This window comes from Bufo bufo, chromosome 3, assembly GCF_905171765.1.
Source record: "Bufo bufo chromosome 3, aBufBuf1.1, whole genome shotgun sequence".
NCBI classification, from domain to species: Eukaryota; Metazoa; Chordata; class Amphibia; order Anura; family Bufonidae; genus Bufo; species Bufo bufo.
Genome location: NC_053391.1, coordinates 360,415,912 through 360,434,270, shown reverse-complemented (window position 1 = coordinate 360,434,270; position 18,359 = coordinate 360,415,912). Strand labels below are relative to the sequence as shown.

Below are 18,359 nucleotides of genomic sequence, written 5' to 3'. Positions count from 1 at the left end.
GAGCGGTTTCTGCAATCAAGATGATCGTGACAGCCTTTTTCGCACCCAAATGGATGTGCTGAGTACCGTATTTTTCGTCCTATAAGACGCACTTTCCCCCCCCCCCAAAAGTGGGGGAAAAATAGCAGTGCATCTTATGGGGCAAATGCTGCAATTTACAATGATACACGGCCGCTGCGATACCGCACAGCGTGGTCGGCGGATGTATCAACTGAGAGGGAGGGGGGGCTGGGAACCAGCATCTGGATTAGGAATGACAGAACCTGTATTCTATTGCACCGGCCCCGCTCACTGTTGTATCTAACCTGTAGGCATTGTTAAGATATAATAATCATCTGTAATCCAGCTGTATTACAACTAAGTTCTGTAGCAGAGAGGAGGGAGGAGGCACTTTATGAATGAAGCAGGCGGCACAGACGAGTGACGTAGTGAGTGACGCGTCGCCCGTCCGTCCTCCCGGCCTGCCTCCTCCCTCCTCTCTGCTACGGAACTTAGTTATAAGTAATACAGCTGGATTATAAATGATTATTATATCTTAACAATGCAGGTTAGATAAGATTATACAACAGTGAGCAGGGCCAGTGCATTATAATACAGGGACTGCACCGGTCCCCTCTGTCCTTCCTAATCTAGATACCGGCCCCCAACCTCTGTATTGGGGGTCATTCACACTGCAGAGACACTGTTATGGGGGGGATCTGTGGATGGCACATAGCATAAGATGCTATATATGTGTCATCCACAGATCCCCCCATAGCAGTGTCATCAACAGATCCCCCCATAGCAGTGTCATCCACAGATCCCCCCATAGCAGTATCATCCACAGATGTCCCCATAGCAGTGTCATCCACAGATGTCCCCATAACAGTGTCATCCACAGATGTCCCCATAACAGTGCCATCCAGAGATCCCCATAACAGTGCCATCCAGAGATCCCTCATAACAGTGCCATCCAGAGATCCCCCATAACAGTGCCATCCAGAGATCCCCTCCATAACAGTGTGTCATCCACAGATCCCCATAACAGTGTGTCATCTACAGATCCCAAATAACAGTGTCCTCCACAGATCCCCCATAACAGTGTGTCATCCACAGATCCCCCATAACAGCGTGTCATCCACAGATCCCCCATAATAGTGTCATCCACAGACCACCATTAGTTCAAAACCCACCAAAAGCACAAATCGTGGTTCAAATTTTTTTTTTCTTATTTTCCTCCTCAAAAACCTAGGTGCGTCTTATGGGCAGGTGCGTTTTATAGGGCAAAAAATACGATATGTTTTTTCTTTTAACGAATAGAACTTTGCGGCGAATCAAATTTTTCCTGAAATTCGGATCTAAGTAAATTCATTCGGCTTTGATTCATTCAACACTAGTCATCATTATCACATCGGTGTGTGTGGGTGTCAGAGTCCCGGGATCCCCGCTGATCAGCTGTTTAAAAAAGCCACTTTAGACAGAGGTACTTTAGAAACATCAGGTGCATCTGGAGATCATACTGATCTCTTGAAGTGAATCCAACCTGTATTATGTTAAAATATGTCTGATGTTTCAACAATAAAGGACAACCTACAGTACTCCTTTGATGATGGTGGAAGGGAAAGAATGCTAATTTTCTCTTCGACTAAATATTGGTTCTTTGGTCTGAGTTGTCTGATCTATAAGGATTGCTGGCTGGAGTCGACAAAGTACACTATATACTACAAGCCTTATAGGTGAGTGTGATTGCATATACTGTATGCTATACCTGCTAATAGTAGTTATAGTCTTGTACATGAAGAACTCCTCTCTCTGCTTTTTTCATTTTATATATATCATGTGTCACAATTTGTGACTTTTCAACACCACAGAAGTGGAGAAAATATATTGATAAATCAGTCCCTATGACTATAAAAAAGTCAGATTGATGCTTTATTTATAACATATCCACAGAATATGCTATAAATCTCCAAAAGATGCAGGCCCCCCATCTCCTGCTATCGGAAATGAAAGGTGGCCACGCAAGCTTGGATCTCTCCTTTCACTTCTAGGTGTGGTCACCTCTCCATTTCCAGTCACCCAAGAGAAGGCCCGGTTCTAGAGTACCCAAGGTGTGACACACACCAATTGGACACTTATAGCATATTGTATTGTGTGGATATGCCATATATGTGCATAAGGGAATACTCTTTTAAGTTACAGTTAGGTCCATACAGTATATATTTGGAGACTGACACAAATTTTGTAGCTATGTAGCAGGCATAGATTTCAGTCATCAGTTATGCCAGGAAACACTTGTAAATGATAGTGTATGTGCCTGGGCTAATAGCCATGCCACATCCCTTTTTCAGAAAGTGGCAAGGGCTACGTAGAAACGCCACTTGCACCTAGATTTGAAACTAGTGGTTTGCAACTTTTTTACTCAAATAAAGATATAATACGTTTCCCCCACTTTCTCAAACACACATATTTTAATTTATTCACTATACAATCATCTTGACTGCTGTATCCACTATTCTACATTCTGACAACCATGGAAAAAGATTGGACAACAAATATGAGGCCAATGTTGTCTACAAAGACTATGTAACCATACATGTTTGCTTTGGTTTACATTACAATCCGTTATCTGTTAGCTGACTGTTAATTATTTCTGCTGCCTCACAGGAGCTTTCTCCTAGAAATGGATAGACTAATGTGAAAGTACATAATGTTTCTCCTATAGTTAAAACATATGGGGAGCAGAGCCAGACTAAGGTTCTATGGGCCAACCAGAGGAAAATATTGTGAGGGCTCAACCCCCATATCATCAATAATATCTAATAGGTTTTGATTCAAAGTAATTGACCCTAGTAAGTTATGGTTCCAAAGGCAGCTTCAAATGTTTTTTCATTCCTGGATCTTTTAGACCCACTATGGTGTCAGAATCTGGTGCCCCAGAGGCTCCCCTGGTAGTCTAGTGGGCCAGTCTAATGCTCATGAGGAACACAGTGACTGCTACAGTTATGGGGAATTGTGGTTGGCAGTATCAAGCAGGATCTATATCTGGCTTTGCTTATGTTCTGCCAGATCCGGGACACAGATGCCAGTAGGGCTGTTTACATACCCATATTTTTGATTTGTGTTCCCTCTATATAATCTATTCTTCAAATATATATTTGTCAAAAACAAGGACAGATATAGTTACAAATAAATGTTCTGAACATACATTACGCGTGTATGTGTCCATATTTTGTGGTATTGGGCTTTGCTGAACTTGGTTTGCAGGCCTATGATGAAGTTGAGGGTTGTATTTGAGATCTCTAATGTGGGGGTGGGGTTGATTACTATTAATCTACATCTTGGATCTTAGACATATTTAACGTAAATTGTGCTCACAATTTGTCACATTAGATTTCAGAGATTGTTGAGCAACCATACTGTAATGCCATTCAGGCCAATAAAGCACAACATAATCCTCACTTTACTTAGGGACAATTTATAAGTAAAGTCTCCCTGTAAAATCAATTACAGTCTTAGGTAACAAAACATCACAGCTGGACAATGCGGTACCACTGGCTTCTGAACACAGCACAAGAATGGATAAAATATACTGTATATATTCCTTCATCCATATTTCTATATTGGGAATCCACCCACGTGTTTAATTACATAGCTAGGACTAATCTTACACCTTTCACAAATACCTGTTGTTTGCCCCATGCTCTTGATAATCTCTGTGTCATTTAGCGCGAACTCTAGAGAGGTCGTCATAAAAACCAGCTCCAACATCGATAGAGTTAATTCAACTAAAAACGCAGAACAAGGTACATTTAAAAAAAACTGCCTGATTGCTGAAATTCTCTTCCTCTAAATTAAAACATGAATATTTCATGATAAAAAATAAGGTTCTCCTAGAGAGGCAGTAACTCCAGCTGCACCTCTCCCTCGTTGAGCGCTTAAATTACTGCTGAAAATGGAATATGAATGTTATTAGCATGCGATTAGTATTTTCATTTGCATGGCACTCCGAATCCTTATTGCCTGGGGGGGTTGGGGAGGGTGGAAAGATGAGTGGGTGCGTGGCACCCATTGCTGTCTGGCTGGCCTGGTTTTACACACACACAGACTTCTCTCCTCACTTACACACACAACTAGGTTTTCTGGCAGACCACTGGCTGTTCTTTTGGCATGTGATTGTTGACTGTCCAACCAGCTCAAATGCTGGCTGGCACCGGAATACCAGACTGTCTCCATGTCGGAATCTTGATCCTTCTCTCGTTCCGAATGCTGGAATTCCTGGGTCCCCACAGCTCCCCTGGTCTATTTCTGAAAAACAAAAATGGAATAAAATGTACTGAGAACATCTGCTTGTTGTGGGGCAATGCCAACCATCCTTTATGGTAGTCCTAAAGGGGTTGGCTCATCTCAATCATTGATGGCGCTTTGCTAAGCTATGCCATTAATGTCAGATAGGTGTGGGTCCCACCTCAGGGACCTGCTCCTAATTCAAGAAAAGGGTAGGAGAGCACACCATGTATGCATGGTCTTCTCTCTTCATCGCTATGGGACAGCTGAAAATAGCAAAACCAGCACTTGGATATATTCGGACCTCCTATAGTGGGAAATAAAGGATGACTTTGCATTGCGTGGCTGCTCTCCATTCACTAAAGGGGCCCCTTTCTGGTCATAGGAGTGAGTCCTGGAAGTGGGACCTGAAGCTATTTGACATTGATGGCATATCCTAGCGATATGTCATCAATGTTTGAGATGAGACAATCCCTTTAAGCACCTTGTATGCAGCTGCCATCACATCTACCAATTTGTAATCCAATCACAGTATTACATTTACTGCTGACTTTGTAAATTTATCGCCTAGTGTCATCTTTTTAAGCACACAATGACATTTACACTAAAACAAAGTAAGAACATACCCACAATCAATATCAATAAGCACCATCCTTAGACACTTAGAGGAGGAGAATGAGATGAGAAGCTACAGAACGCTCAGGTTCAGAAGCAGCTGGTGATATGTAAGTATCCTATTCTATCATACTGAGCGGGAGAGCAGTAATCAAACACCATATTCTGTTTGTCTTGAGGCTTCTTTGCTTGATCATTTTTAACCACTTGAGACAAAAGCTGGAAAAGAACTTTGCCTCACACACAGTCGCAGAAGATGGGTGTTTGAGTCACATGCTGCATAATAAACTGCAAATATTTCAGGACAATTATAATTAAACATATGTTTCCATACAATAATATAATCCCAAGAAGTTCTTGGTTTTATGCAGCAAGTTCTAACTCCCATTGTTAAGCGTTATATTGGTGCCTTCAATTTTCACTTTAATGAGGCTTTGCTAGATAAATATTTCCATGCAGCGGGCCTTTAACGTATGATGCTATAATGAGAACTATTATGAGGATTTATTATTATTTATAGTCATATCTCAGTGCGATGGTAGAGGCTAAATAGAAAATGTAGACTGCAGCTAGCACTGTACTCCTGTACATACAGGGAAACTTACATTCCTCCCCATAGTATTGATTTAGAGGGAGCTGTCCAAAAGGACAAGTCCTGAAGTGTATAGACTGTGGACATGGTTGAAGAGTCTAGAACTTCCTTATATTCTGTTTAGTACTGAAGTTTTATAAAGTACTTTTTACAAGAGAGACCTGAAATTTCTGTAACGTATCATAAGAAGTTGGCCGGTTCCCAAAAAAAAAATGTCAATAATCTTTTAATCTGTCAATAAAAAGTACCACTGCTCAATATTGTTACAATTTCTACGATTAAAGATCTTCATATTTTGGTGCGGGATTTGCAGCACCAGCAATAGAAGGGTAATGGGATGCATAATGTTGCTGCCATGTCCATAGCTTCCCCTGCTAGTACATACAGTACATACAGAAGAACTTGCTGCACAGTTGAGTAATAACATCACATGTTACAAGTGCGTTCTTTCTTTCCCCTTGGCTCAACTTATTTCCAGATGAGTATTTGGTGCTGACCAGCTTTAAAAAAAAAAAAAAGATTTCTTGATAGTATGTCACAGGATGACTGTTCCATATGAGCCTATTTGCAGCCACTGGTTGTGATGTGACTTGCGGCCTACCAAGGCCTTTGCTCGCATGTTGTAACATTGTATGGAATCTGTCTTATAAGAAATTGGAGTCCTTTGAGCAGATTTGAGCAAAATTAAGATTAGGTACTTAATTGCATGGGAAGCAACAGTGTATGGTGAGGTAAGCCGAATGATCAGAAACTTAATCAAAATCTGAATTCTATGAACGTGATATCATTAAAGTGTATTCTTAACACATAAGAATAACAGCCGGTGTGTGCAACTCTGGACTATAAAACAGGCTCAGTACCAGGTAAGATAAAGATGATAGTTACAAAGTTACTCACTTTAAAGGGGATTTACGGCTACAGATATCGTCAGGATAGGTCATCAATATCAGATCCTTGGGGTCTGACACCTGGTGCCCACCAATCAGCTGTTTGGGCTGTTTTGCCAGAAACTATACAGTGTACAGAGCTTAAGTAGAAGACTCCACACCCTGTGTACTGTATACTGCAGTTCAGCTCCTATTCATGTGAATGGGAGCTGAGCTGCAGTATCCTGTCATGGCCACTACGCAGTGTATAGAGCTGTCTGCCTTCAGCTCAGTAAGGCTGAGTTCATATCACCGTTTAGCTTTCCGTTCTTCTAATCTGTCAGAAGAGAGAGAGGAAAAAAAAAAGGAACCTGTAAAAAATCCGATCCTGTTGCATCAACAGTCATCTGTTTCAGCCATTTCCATCTGAGATCCATTTTCTAGATGCATGCAGTACTTTTTTTCCGCATCTAAATAAACAGATTTCAGATGGAAATGGCTCAAATGGAAAACAACTGATGCAACAGGATCCGTATTTTTTTTTTACAGGTTCCTGTTTTGTTTTTGTTTCTCTTTTTCTGATGGATCAGAAGAATGGTTCATAAATGGTGATATGAACTCAGCCTAAGCTGTACAGATGACGATGCTGCGGCAGCCTGAAACAGCTGATCATGGGGGTGTCCGATCCACAGATCTGATATTGATGGATAAGTCATCAAAGTTTGCAGCCTGGAGAACCTCTTTAATATGTAGACTCTATCTCTATATGTAAAAAAGTGGATACTCAAAGGTGGACACGTGTTTTATGGTGATGTCCAGCTATAGTCCATTTGTAGATTAAGAATTTAAGATAATCAAATAAAAGGAAATGTTGGGAGTTTGTTTTATGGTAACCGTAAGGCGGCTACTGTAGCATATGGGAATGAGTAAGTAGTCTCTCTGGATGCCATGCACCTAAGGGTATTTTCATGCATCATTTTCCCATTTTTGTCCCAGGTTAGCAGTAAACAAGGGGATTCTCATGCATCATTTTCCCATTTTTGTCCCATGTTAGCTGTAAACAAGTTATTTAGTTTTGTCTACTAGCAAGATACAAATACTGAACTGTTCATCTACACATTAAACAATGATCATATGCCATAAATCATTACATTATTATCATTGCACTCTACTGAAAGCCTCTTGGTACTTCATTAGGCTATAGGAAGAATAACATTTAAAACAATTTTCCTTGGCTGCATTTCAATTAGAAGTCGAGATTACACTAAAGTTTTATTAGCCTGCATGCCTGGCCTCACTGCCTCCTAATTTCTAATGTGCCTAAAGGAACTAAAGTGAGAGAAGAATTAGGGTTATATATTTATAATATTTAATTTCATAATTTTTTTCATCTTGCACGACTTGTATGGTGAACGTCGTAGACAATAATGTCTGACTTGTATTGGAGACACCAAAATTATAGACACTACACAATGAGGATAAATCACACATCAAAATGCGCTAGAATTCTGGCATAATTTGTGGGGGGGGGGGGGGGAATGCTGCACATGACACTTTTTCTGGCTTGTCCGAAAAAAGTATGTTGCCTGTCAGAAAGGGGTTAATGCCTAAGTTGTGATATTGTGCACCAAAAATACCTCAACATTTTGGAGAATAAAGTTACACTAGACAGTGCAAAGGTGTGCCACATTTATCATTCAGCATACGCCACTGTTATATCTAGTATGTGGGGAGAATTATTAAAACCTTCATGTATCAAAGGCACAGTGCCAGAAAAGTAGAGTGATTTTTGCCTGCTTTGTCGATGGAGTAAGAATTTTCAGTACCACAAATTTATGAAGTGTTTGCATCATTTTTAGTGTGGTTTGCTCCATGCTGAGCAGTTTACATTTACTAAGGGGTGGCCAGATGTTTTGTGGGCAGAGCTACATTTTAGCCAGATTTATCTTTGCATTTTTTTTTGTAAAAAGTCAGAAAAAAGTTGAAAGTGTGCTCAAGTCCCATGGTGGAGTAAAAACTGATGGAACCTTTGTAATAAATAAGATTAAACTTTACTAATTTCTATGACCAATTTAACGAATGGCATGCTGCATTTGATAAATCTGTTGTAAAAAAAGAATTTAGAAGAATCTGACTGTCCAAAAACAGTGCAAAAATTTACATCTAAATACATTACCCTCTTAATCTCTGTTAAACTGGCATCAGATGCAGCACAATTATTTAGAGGCGCATGCCTCTTAATAATTGTGGTGTATCGGGGGCTGTCCATGTGCAGTAACATAAATGCATGACAGCTACTGGCATGACTGGCGTAGATTTCAGGCATAATTTTCACCAGTTTTCTGGTAGAAAATATCATAAATTTGCCCTGCATCCCCTTCTCCACACCATCTACTGCCTGTTTTTTTTTTAAAGTGGCGAGCAGGCACAAACACCCCAAAAAGTGGCAACAAGTGTGACAAGAAAAGTGGTTGAGTGGGTTTAATAAATCCCCCTGAAGTCTACAGTGTCTAAAGATTAGACAGTATTAGTAAGTCTGGCCCGATGTTATTCTTAATCATACCAGATAAGGTAAAAAATTATCTTTAATTATTACATTTTACCATGACTCCCTATAGGGCACTAGAAATTACCATGCAAGCTATTCAATGGAGAAGTAGACATCAAATATTTATGAATTTTATTTGGGTGACATAATCCATTATTTCCAAGTTGTCCCTTGGGTGGTCAAGCTTCCAAGAAAAAATAATTGCATATGGGCTACCAAGAGAATATATGGTATATAAAGAGTACTTAATGACTGCAACAATATATTACGTACCCAATTTTTAAACAGATATACCGTAGCTCCAATATACTCATTAATGGCTCATGCACATGAGCTTGGGTGCCCAATGCCCATACTGCGGGCCACAAAGAGCGGATCTGCAATATATGGGCACCAGCCATGTGCACTCCGTATCACGGATGCGGACCTATTGACTTGAATGAGTCCACAATCCTCAAGATACTAAGTCCACAGGCACAGATCAGAAGCCTACGGAAGTACTACAAAGCACTTCCATGGGATTTTGGTCTGTACCTCCACACCGCAAAAAATAGAACATGTTTGCATCCGCAAATGGCGTGCACACTGACGGTCCCCGTGCATTGCGGACCGCTATTTGTGGTCCACATCACGGGCAAGGAGCACACACACTCGTGTGCATGAGCCCTAAATGTGGTTAATAATGTCTCATTGTAGAGGGTATTGAATATATAATTTTTCCGCCAGCTGACTCCTATGTAAGGAAGCGATTATACATATTGGCATTCTTAGATTAGGAAAAACAAGTAAAAAGCTACCATGTAGGAACCATACTGTGACTTGAAGTTTGTGAATTGAGCACAAGCCTTTAGAGTGTGCAATGTAAAATCTAAATCACTATATTATAATACACTTTAAAAAAGTTTTTACTAATGTTTTGTTACTTTTTTTGGAGGCGGTGATTTATCTATCGAGGCAAAAATCTGAACACAACCATTTAACTGGTGTAATCTGTAGAAAATTGACCTCCAATGTGTCAAAATATTAATTCAGAGGGAGACTCTATTATTCGTGGAGGAAACTTTTCGCCCGCTATTTTGAACTCTGCCACATTAAATTTAGTTCTGTTTTTTCCAATTGGAAAGGGGTCATGTGACATAAATTTTGGCAAAAATTTACTCAGAAAAATACTGAAATTTACTAGTGTATTGCACAATATGGCTCACCTGAAATGTGAATACTACAGTGCTGGAAAGAAGTATTACCTGCGGTTGTTCAACGTTTTCACAGACACTGGATTAAACGTTTACCCATGTGAATCCAGCTGAATAATGGACACACAGAACATGTCATGTAGAAAACTTTCACCTTGCTCAAATAAAATTTCCTCCAGCAAATAATGTAATAATTCAGCCGCCCTCCCAATAAATAGTTTGACACATTGAAAATTATATATATATATATATATATATTCATGGAAAAGGTCAGGCAGCACTCCTTCAAACACAGCTGTAGTTGTATGGGTGCCCGCGGTGGTCCCTCGATGCAGGACGGAATCAGTAGAGAAAGAAAATCCGCAGCACTCCTTCAAGTAAAAAATGTGCAATTTATTCACACATGTCAACAAAGACAACGTTTCGGTCCTCTCACAGGACCTTTCTCAAGTCAAGTGAACATAAAAGTGCATAGTGCAAAAATAAATACATCTCTACATCATGACCCATTCCACTATTGGCCAATAGGGTACTAGTGCACTCCCATTCGTGGGTGGGTTTCAATTCATATAATTAACTCCACATATTAACATACACACCAACGAAGGTCAGGGCATATCAGTGATACATTCAGTAATAATCAATCATCATAAGTGTGTACAAGTGCGTATACTAAAGTGAACAGTGCAATTTAAAAAGGCATTGACCATATTACCTTGCCGCAAGCCTGACCGTGGACCAAGGAGCGAGGGGAGAAGGCGTCTTTGCTTGTACTGGAGCACGCCACTCATCCGCGTCCACTGCTCCTTACTGCGCATGTATCTAACCCATTTCCTTTATGACGCAGCATATATTAGTCATGCGTCGCCTCTAGGGTGGAAGCCAACGTGGTGACGCACGATCGATCACTTCCGAGCGCAGCGCACATGCAAAGTGTGCGTCAGCACGCAGTCCAATCGTCCGCGCCCCACCACGAGTCCCTATCCACCATCTTAGTTTCAGGCATTTGTTTGGGCAATATTATTATGCCTCCATATAACCCCATATTTCATCATCCCTATCCAGTACCCGGCACAGGCAAGAGTCAAGGCAACAATCAATGCATACAAAAATATATATTAGCATAGACATATCACTGTAGCTTCCATTTAATTCACCTTATACAGAGAGCAGCCAACATCAGACCATGAGTCCTGCAGACTGGATATCTATCCCACCATTCCTCCTGTTACCCTAAATTCCACATTTAACCCTTTCGGTTTCAGGGTATCCAGCCGAAAAATCCACCTTAGCTCAGTTTTGTTTAATTTACTTAATCGGTCCCCTCCTCTCTCCAATGGTTTAACATGGTCTATAATCATAAATTTTAGATCACTTTCTTTATGGGTTTTTTCAGCAAAATGCTTTGATACGGGCAAATCTCTTCTTTTATTCCTAATAGATTGTCTATGGTTATTCAACCTAGTCTTTAGATCACAAGTAGTTTCGCCAACATATAATTTTTTACAGGGGCACCATAGTACATATATCACCCATGACGAATCACAGGTGAGATAATGTCTTATGTCATAGGTCTCACCCGTGTCTGGATGTGAGAACACAGATCCCTTGGCCATCTGTTTACAGTTGCACATTTTTTACTTGAAGGAGTGCTGCGGATTTTCTTTCTCTATATATATATATATATATATACAGGGTGGGCCATTTATATGGATACACCTTAATAAAATGGGAATGGTTGGTGATATTAACTTCCTGTTTGTGGCACATTAGTATATGTGAGGGGGAAACTTTTCAAGATGGGTGGTGACCATGGCGGCCATTTTGAAGTCGGCCATTTTGAATCCAACTTTTGTTTTTTCAATAGGAAGAGGGTCATTTGACACATCAAACTTATTGGGAATTTCACAAGAAAAACAATGGTGTGCTTGGTTTTAACGTGACTTTATTCTTTCATGAGTTATTTACAAGTTTCTGACCACTTACAAAATGTGTTCAATGTGCTGCCCATTGTGTTGGATTGTCAATGCAACCCTTTTCTCCCACTCTTCACACACTGATAGCAACACCGCAGGAGAAATGCTAGCACAGGCTTCCAGTATCCATAGTTTCAGGTGCTGCACATCTCGTATCATCTGAAGGCAATCGTCTATGCTGTGAAGATACGAGATGTGCAGCACCTGAAACTACGGATACTGGAAGCCTGTGCTAACATTTCTCCTGCGGTATTGCTATCAGTGTGTGAAGAGTGGGAGAAGAGGGTTGCATTGACAATCCAACACAATGGGCAGCACATTGAACACATTTTATAAGTTTTCAGCAACTTGTACATAACTCATGAAAGAATAAAGTTACGTTAAAACCAAGCACACCATTGTTTTTCTTGTGAAATTCCCAATAAGTTTGATGTGTCACATGACCCTCTTCCTATTGAAAAAACAAAAGTTGGATTCAAAATGGCTGACTTCAAAATGGCCGCCATGGTCACCACCCATCTTGAAAAGTTTCCCCCCTCACATATACTAATGTGCCACAAACAGGAAGTTAATATCACCAACCATTCCCATTTAATTAAGGTGTATCCATATAAATGGCCCACCCTGTATATAGTCAAAAAAATGTGCAGCACTCCAAGAAATAAAAAAGTACAAAAATCTTTATTTACCCAAGCAGGACATGCTAAATAAAGATTTTTGTACTTTTTTACTTCTTGGAGTGCTGCCCATTTTTTTTTACTTCTATTTACCGAATTTGCTTATATCCATATTGGGCTAACTGCACCCTCTTGTTTGCATCAGAGACGGTGCTGCCACTTTTTTTTATTTTTTATATATATATATATATATATATATATATATATAAAGTCAAAAAAGCGGGCAGCACTCCATGAGATAAAAAATAGAAAAATGTTTATTTATCCAGACAGGACATGCAACGTTTCGGCTCTATACTGGAGCCTTCCTCAAGCAGGGAGGCTCCAGTATAAAGCCGAAACATCGCATGTCCTGTCTGGGTAAATAAACATTTTTCTATTTTTTATCTCATGGAGTGCTGCCCGCTTTTTTGACTTTTATACATTGGATTTGCTTGATCTTAACTGGGCCAGTTGCAACCCCTTGTTTTCTTGATAGACGGTGCTGCCACTTTTTTCCTTTTTCTATATATATACAGTACAGACCAAAAGTTTGGACAAACCTTCTCATTCAAAGAGCTTTCTTTATTTTCATGACTATGAAGGCATCAAAACTATGAATTAACACATGTGGAATTATATACATAACAAACAAGTGCGAAACAACTGAAAATATGTCATTTTCTAGGTTCTTCAAAGTAGCCAGCTTTGATTACTGCTTTTCACACTCTTGGCATTCTCTTGATGAGCTTCAAGAGGTAATCCCCTGAAATGGTCTTCCAACAGTCTTGAAGGAGTTCCCAGAGATGCTTAGCACTTGTTGGCCCTTTTGCCTTCACTCTGCAGTCCAGCTCACCCCAAACCATCTCGATTGGGTTCAGGTCCGGTGACTGTGGAGGCCAGGTCATCTGGCGCAGCACCCCATCACTCTCCTTCATGGTCAAATAGCCCTTACTTTCAAAGTTTTCCCAATTTTTCGGCTGACTGACTGACCTTCATTTCTTAAAGTGGCCACTCATTTTTCTTTACTTAGCTGCTTTTTTCTTGCCATAATACCAATTCTCACAGTCTATTCAGTAGGACTATCAGCTGTGTATCCACCTGACTAGGGTTGTCCCGATACCACTTTTTTAGGACCGAGTACAAGTACCGATACTTTTTTTCAAGTAGTCACCGATACCGAATACCGATACTTTTTTTAAATGTCATGTGACCGTTTTGGGGGATCTGTGGATCTGTGGATGACGCACTGTCATGTGGGGGATCTGTGGATGGCACTGTTATGGGGGACCTGTGGATGGCACTGTTATGGGGGATCTGTGGATGGCACTGTTATGGGGGATCTGTGGATGGCACTGTTATGGGGGATCTGTGGATGGCGCTGTTATGGGGGATCTGTGGATGTCACTGTTATGGGGGATCTGTGGATGGCACTGTTATGGGGGATCTGTGGATGGCACTGTTATGGGGGATCTGTGGATGGCACTGTTATGGGGGATCTGTGGATGGCACTGTTATGGGGATCTGTGGATGGTGCTGTTATGGGGGATCTGTGGATGGCACTGTTATGGGGATCTGTGGATGGCACTGTTATGGGGATCTGTGGATGGCACTGTTATGGGGGATCTGTGGATGGCACTGTTATGGGGGATCTGTGGATGGCACTGTTATGGGGGATCTGTGGATGGCGCTGTTATGGGGATCTGTGGATGGTGCTGTTATGGGGGATCTGTGGATGGCACTGTTATGGGGATCTGTGGATGGCACTGTTATGGGGATCTGTGGATGGCACTGTTATGGGGATCTGTGGATGGCACTGTTATGGGGGATCTGTGGATGGCACTGTTATGGGGGATCTGTGGATGGCACTGTTATGGGGATTTGTGGATGGCACTGTTATGGGGATCTGTGGATGGTACTGCTATGGGGTGGGATATCTGTGGATGGCATTGTTATGGGGTGGGGGGATCTGAGGATGGCATTGTTATTTGGTGGGGGATCTGTGGATGGTGCTGTTATAGGGGATCTGTGGATGGAACTGTTATGGGGAGGATCTGTGGATGACACTGCTATATGTCATCCACAGATCCCCCTCAGTGTCCCCCAATACACCGGGCCCCGCCGCTCACCGAAGTATTTATAAACGTGAATCCTTATCCTGTTATTAAGTTGAACTAACGCTGCCCTCTCCCATGTTCCCCTGTATCCCCCTGTATCCCCACAGCACTTACTTAAGCTTCCATAGCAGGCAGAGCGGACGGCACCAGTAACGTCACTCACTGACGTCGCGCGTCTGCTCCGCCTGCTTCATTCATAAAGTGGGCGGAGCAGGCGCTCTACGTCAGTGAGTGACGTTACTGCTGCCGTCTGCTCTGCCTGCTATTGAAGCTTACAGGGGGATACAGGGGAACATGGGAACATGGGAGAGGGCAGCGTTAGTTCAACTTAATAACAGGATAAGGATTCACGTTTATAAATACTTTGGTGAGCAGCGGGGCCCGGTGTAAGAGTACAGTGACTGCACCGGGCCCCGCCCCTAGTTACGGACTCCAGCCCCTCCTCTCTCCCGATGCTGCATCTTTGCCGGGCCGCAAAAATATTCATTGCGGGCCGCATGCCACCCATGCAGTAAGTAATACCCAGTCACATACCAGCAATAATTATCGTTGCCGGCTCTCTCCACCCCTTCTCAGCTGCCGTTCACTGCCCCCTCTATGCACCGCTCACCAGCCCGCTTGATGTAAAAAAAAAAAAAAAGTATTCTATTTATGTATCGGGGCGGGGTATCGGCGGCTGAGTACCGCCGAGAAAACTCGGAATCGGTCCCGATACCGATACTAGTATCGGTATCGGGACAACCCTACACCTGACTTCTCCTCAACGCAACTGATGGTCCCAACCCCATTTATAAGGCAAGAAATCCCACTTATTAAACCTGACAGGGCACACCTGTGAAGTGAAAACCATTTCAGGAGACTACCTCTTGAAGCTCATCAAGAGAATGCCAAGAGTGTGCAAAGCAGTAATCAAAGCAAAAGGTGGCTACTTTGAAGAACCTAGAATATGACATATTTTCAGTTGTTTCAACCTTGTTTGTTATGTATATAATTCCACATGTGTTAATTTATAGTTTTGATGCCTTCAGTGTGAATCTACAATTTTCATAGTCATGAAAATAAAGAAAACTCTTTGAATGAGAAGGTGTGTCCAAACCTTTGGTCTGTACTGTATATATACACTGCTCAAAAAAATAAAGGGAACACTTAAACAACACAATGTAACTCCAAGTCAATCACAATTCTGTGAAATCAAACTGTCCACTTAGGAAGCAACACTGAGTGACAATAAATTTCACATGCTGTTATGCAAATGGGATAGACAACAGGTGGAAATTATAGGCAATTAGCAAGACACCCCCAATAAAGAAGTGGTTCTGCAGGTGGTGATCACAGACCACTTCTCTGTTCCTATGCTTCCTGGCTGATGTTTTGGTCACTTTTGAATGCTGGCGGTGCTTTCACTCTAGTGGTAGCATGAGACGGAGTCTACAACCCACACAAGTGGCTCAGGTAGTGCAGCTTATCCAGGATGGCACATCAATGCGAGCTGTGGCAAGAAGGTTTGCTGTGTCTGTCAGCGTAGTGTCCAGAGCATGGAGGCGCTACCAGGAGACAGGCCAGTACATCGGGAGACGTGGAGGGGGCCGTAGGAGGGCAACAATCCAGCAGCAGGACCGCTACCTCCGCTTTTGTGCAAGGAGGAACAGGAGGAGCACTGCCAGAGCCCTGCAAAATGACCTCCAGCAGGCCACAAATGTGCATGTGTCTGCTCAAACGGTCAAAAACGGACTCCATGAGGGTGATATGAGGGCCCGACGTCCACAGGTGGGGGTTGTGCTTACAGCCCAACACCGTGCAGGACGTTTGGCATTTGCCAGAGAACACCAAGATTGGCAAATTCGCCATTGGCGCCCTGTGCTCTTCACAGATGAAAGCAGGTTCACACTGAGCACATGTGACAGACGTGACAGAGTCTTGAGACGCCGTGGAGAACGTTCTCCTGCCTTCAACATCCTCCAGCATGACCGGTTTGGCATTGGGTCAGTAATGGTGTGGGGTGGTATTTCTTTGGAGGGCCGCACAGCCCTCCATGTGCTCGCCAGAAGTAGCCTGACTGCCATTAGGTACCGAGATGAGATCCTCAGACCCCTTGTGAGACCATATGCTGGTGCTGTTGGCCCTGGGTTCCTCCTAATGCAAGACAATGCTAGACCTCATGTGGCTGGAGTGTGTCAGCAGTTCCTGCAAGACGAAGGCATTGATGCTATGGACTGGCCCGCCCGTTCCCTAGACCTGAATCCAATTGAGCACATCTGGGACATCATGCCTCGCTCTATCCACCAACCTTTTGTTGCACCACAGACTGTCCAGGAGTTGGCAGATGCTTTAGTCCAGGTCTGGGAGGAGATCCCTCAGGAGACCGTCCGCCACCTCATCAGGAGCATGCACAGGCGTTGTAGGGAGGTCATACAGGCACGTGGAGGCCACACACACTACTGAGCCGCATTTTGACTTGTTTTAAGGACATTACATCAAAGTTGGATCAGCCTGTAGTGTGTTTTTCCACTTTAATTTTGAGGGTGACTCCAAATCCAGACCTCCATGGGTTGAAAATTTGATTTCCATTTTTTTTATTTTTGTGTGATTTTGTTGTCAGCACATTCAACTATGTAAAGAACAAAGTATTTCAGAAGAATATTTAATTAATTCAGATCTAGGATGTGTTATTTTTGTGTTCCCTTTATTTTTTTAAGCAGTGTATATATATATACACACTGCTCAAAAAAATAAAGGGAACACTTAAACAACACAATGTAACTCCAAGTCAATCACACTTCTGTGAAATCAAACTGTCCACTTAGGAAGCAACACTGAGTGACAATCAATTTCACATGCTGTTGTGCAAATGGGATAGACAACAGGTGGAAATTATAGGCAATTAGCAAGAAACCCCCAATAAAGGAGTGGTTCTGCAGGTGGTGACCACAGACCAGTTCTCAGTTCCTATGCTTCCTGGCTGATGTTTTGGTCACTTTTGAATGCTGGCGGTGCTTTCACTCTAGTGTTAGCATGAGACGGAGTCTACAACCCACACAAGTGGCTCAGTTAGTGCAGCTTATCCAGGATGGCACATCAATGCGAGCTGTGGCAAGAAGGTTTGCTGTGTCTGTCAGCGTAGTGTCCAGAGCATGGAGGCGCTACCAGGAGACAGGCCAGTATATCAGGAGACGTGGAGGAGGGCAACAACCCAGCAGCAGGACCGCTACCTCCGCCTTTGTGCAAGGAGGAGCAGGAGGAGCACTGCCAGAGCCCTGCAAAATGACCTCCAGCAGGCAACAAATGTGCATGTGTCTGCTCAAACGGTCAGAAACAGACTCCATGAGGGTGATATGAGGGCCCGACGTCCACAGGTGGGGGTTGGGCTTACAGCCCAACACCGTGCAGGACGTTTGGCATTTGCCAGAGAACACCAAGATTGGCAAATTCGCCACTGGCGCCCTGTGCTCTTCACAGATGAAAGCAGGTTCAAACTGAGCACATGTGACAGACGTGACAGAGTCTTGAGACGCCGTGGAGAATGTTCTGCT

General features: G+C 42.5%; 1 protein-coding gene across 1 annotated transcript in view; it reads right to left on the bottom strand.

The window, feature by feature from the left end:
• The window catches only part of CSMD2 (CUB and Sushi multiple domains 2), a 1,002,961-nt gene that overhangs the window by 350,613 nt on the left and 633,989 nt on the right, over positions 1 to 18,359 (bottom strand). The window contains exon 13 of the mRNA XM_040422265.1: positions 4,105 to 4,287. Coding sequence (XP_040278199.1) covers positions 4,105 to 4,287 — 183 coding nt within the window. The remainder of the gene's footprint in view (positions 1 to 4,104; positions 4,288 to 18,359) is intronic.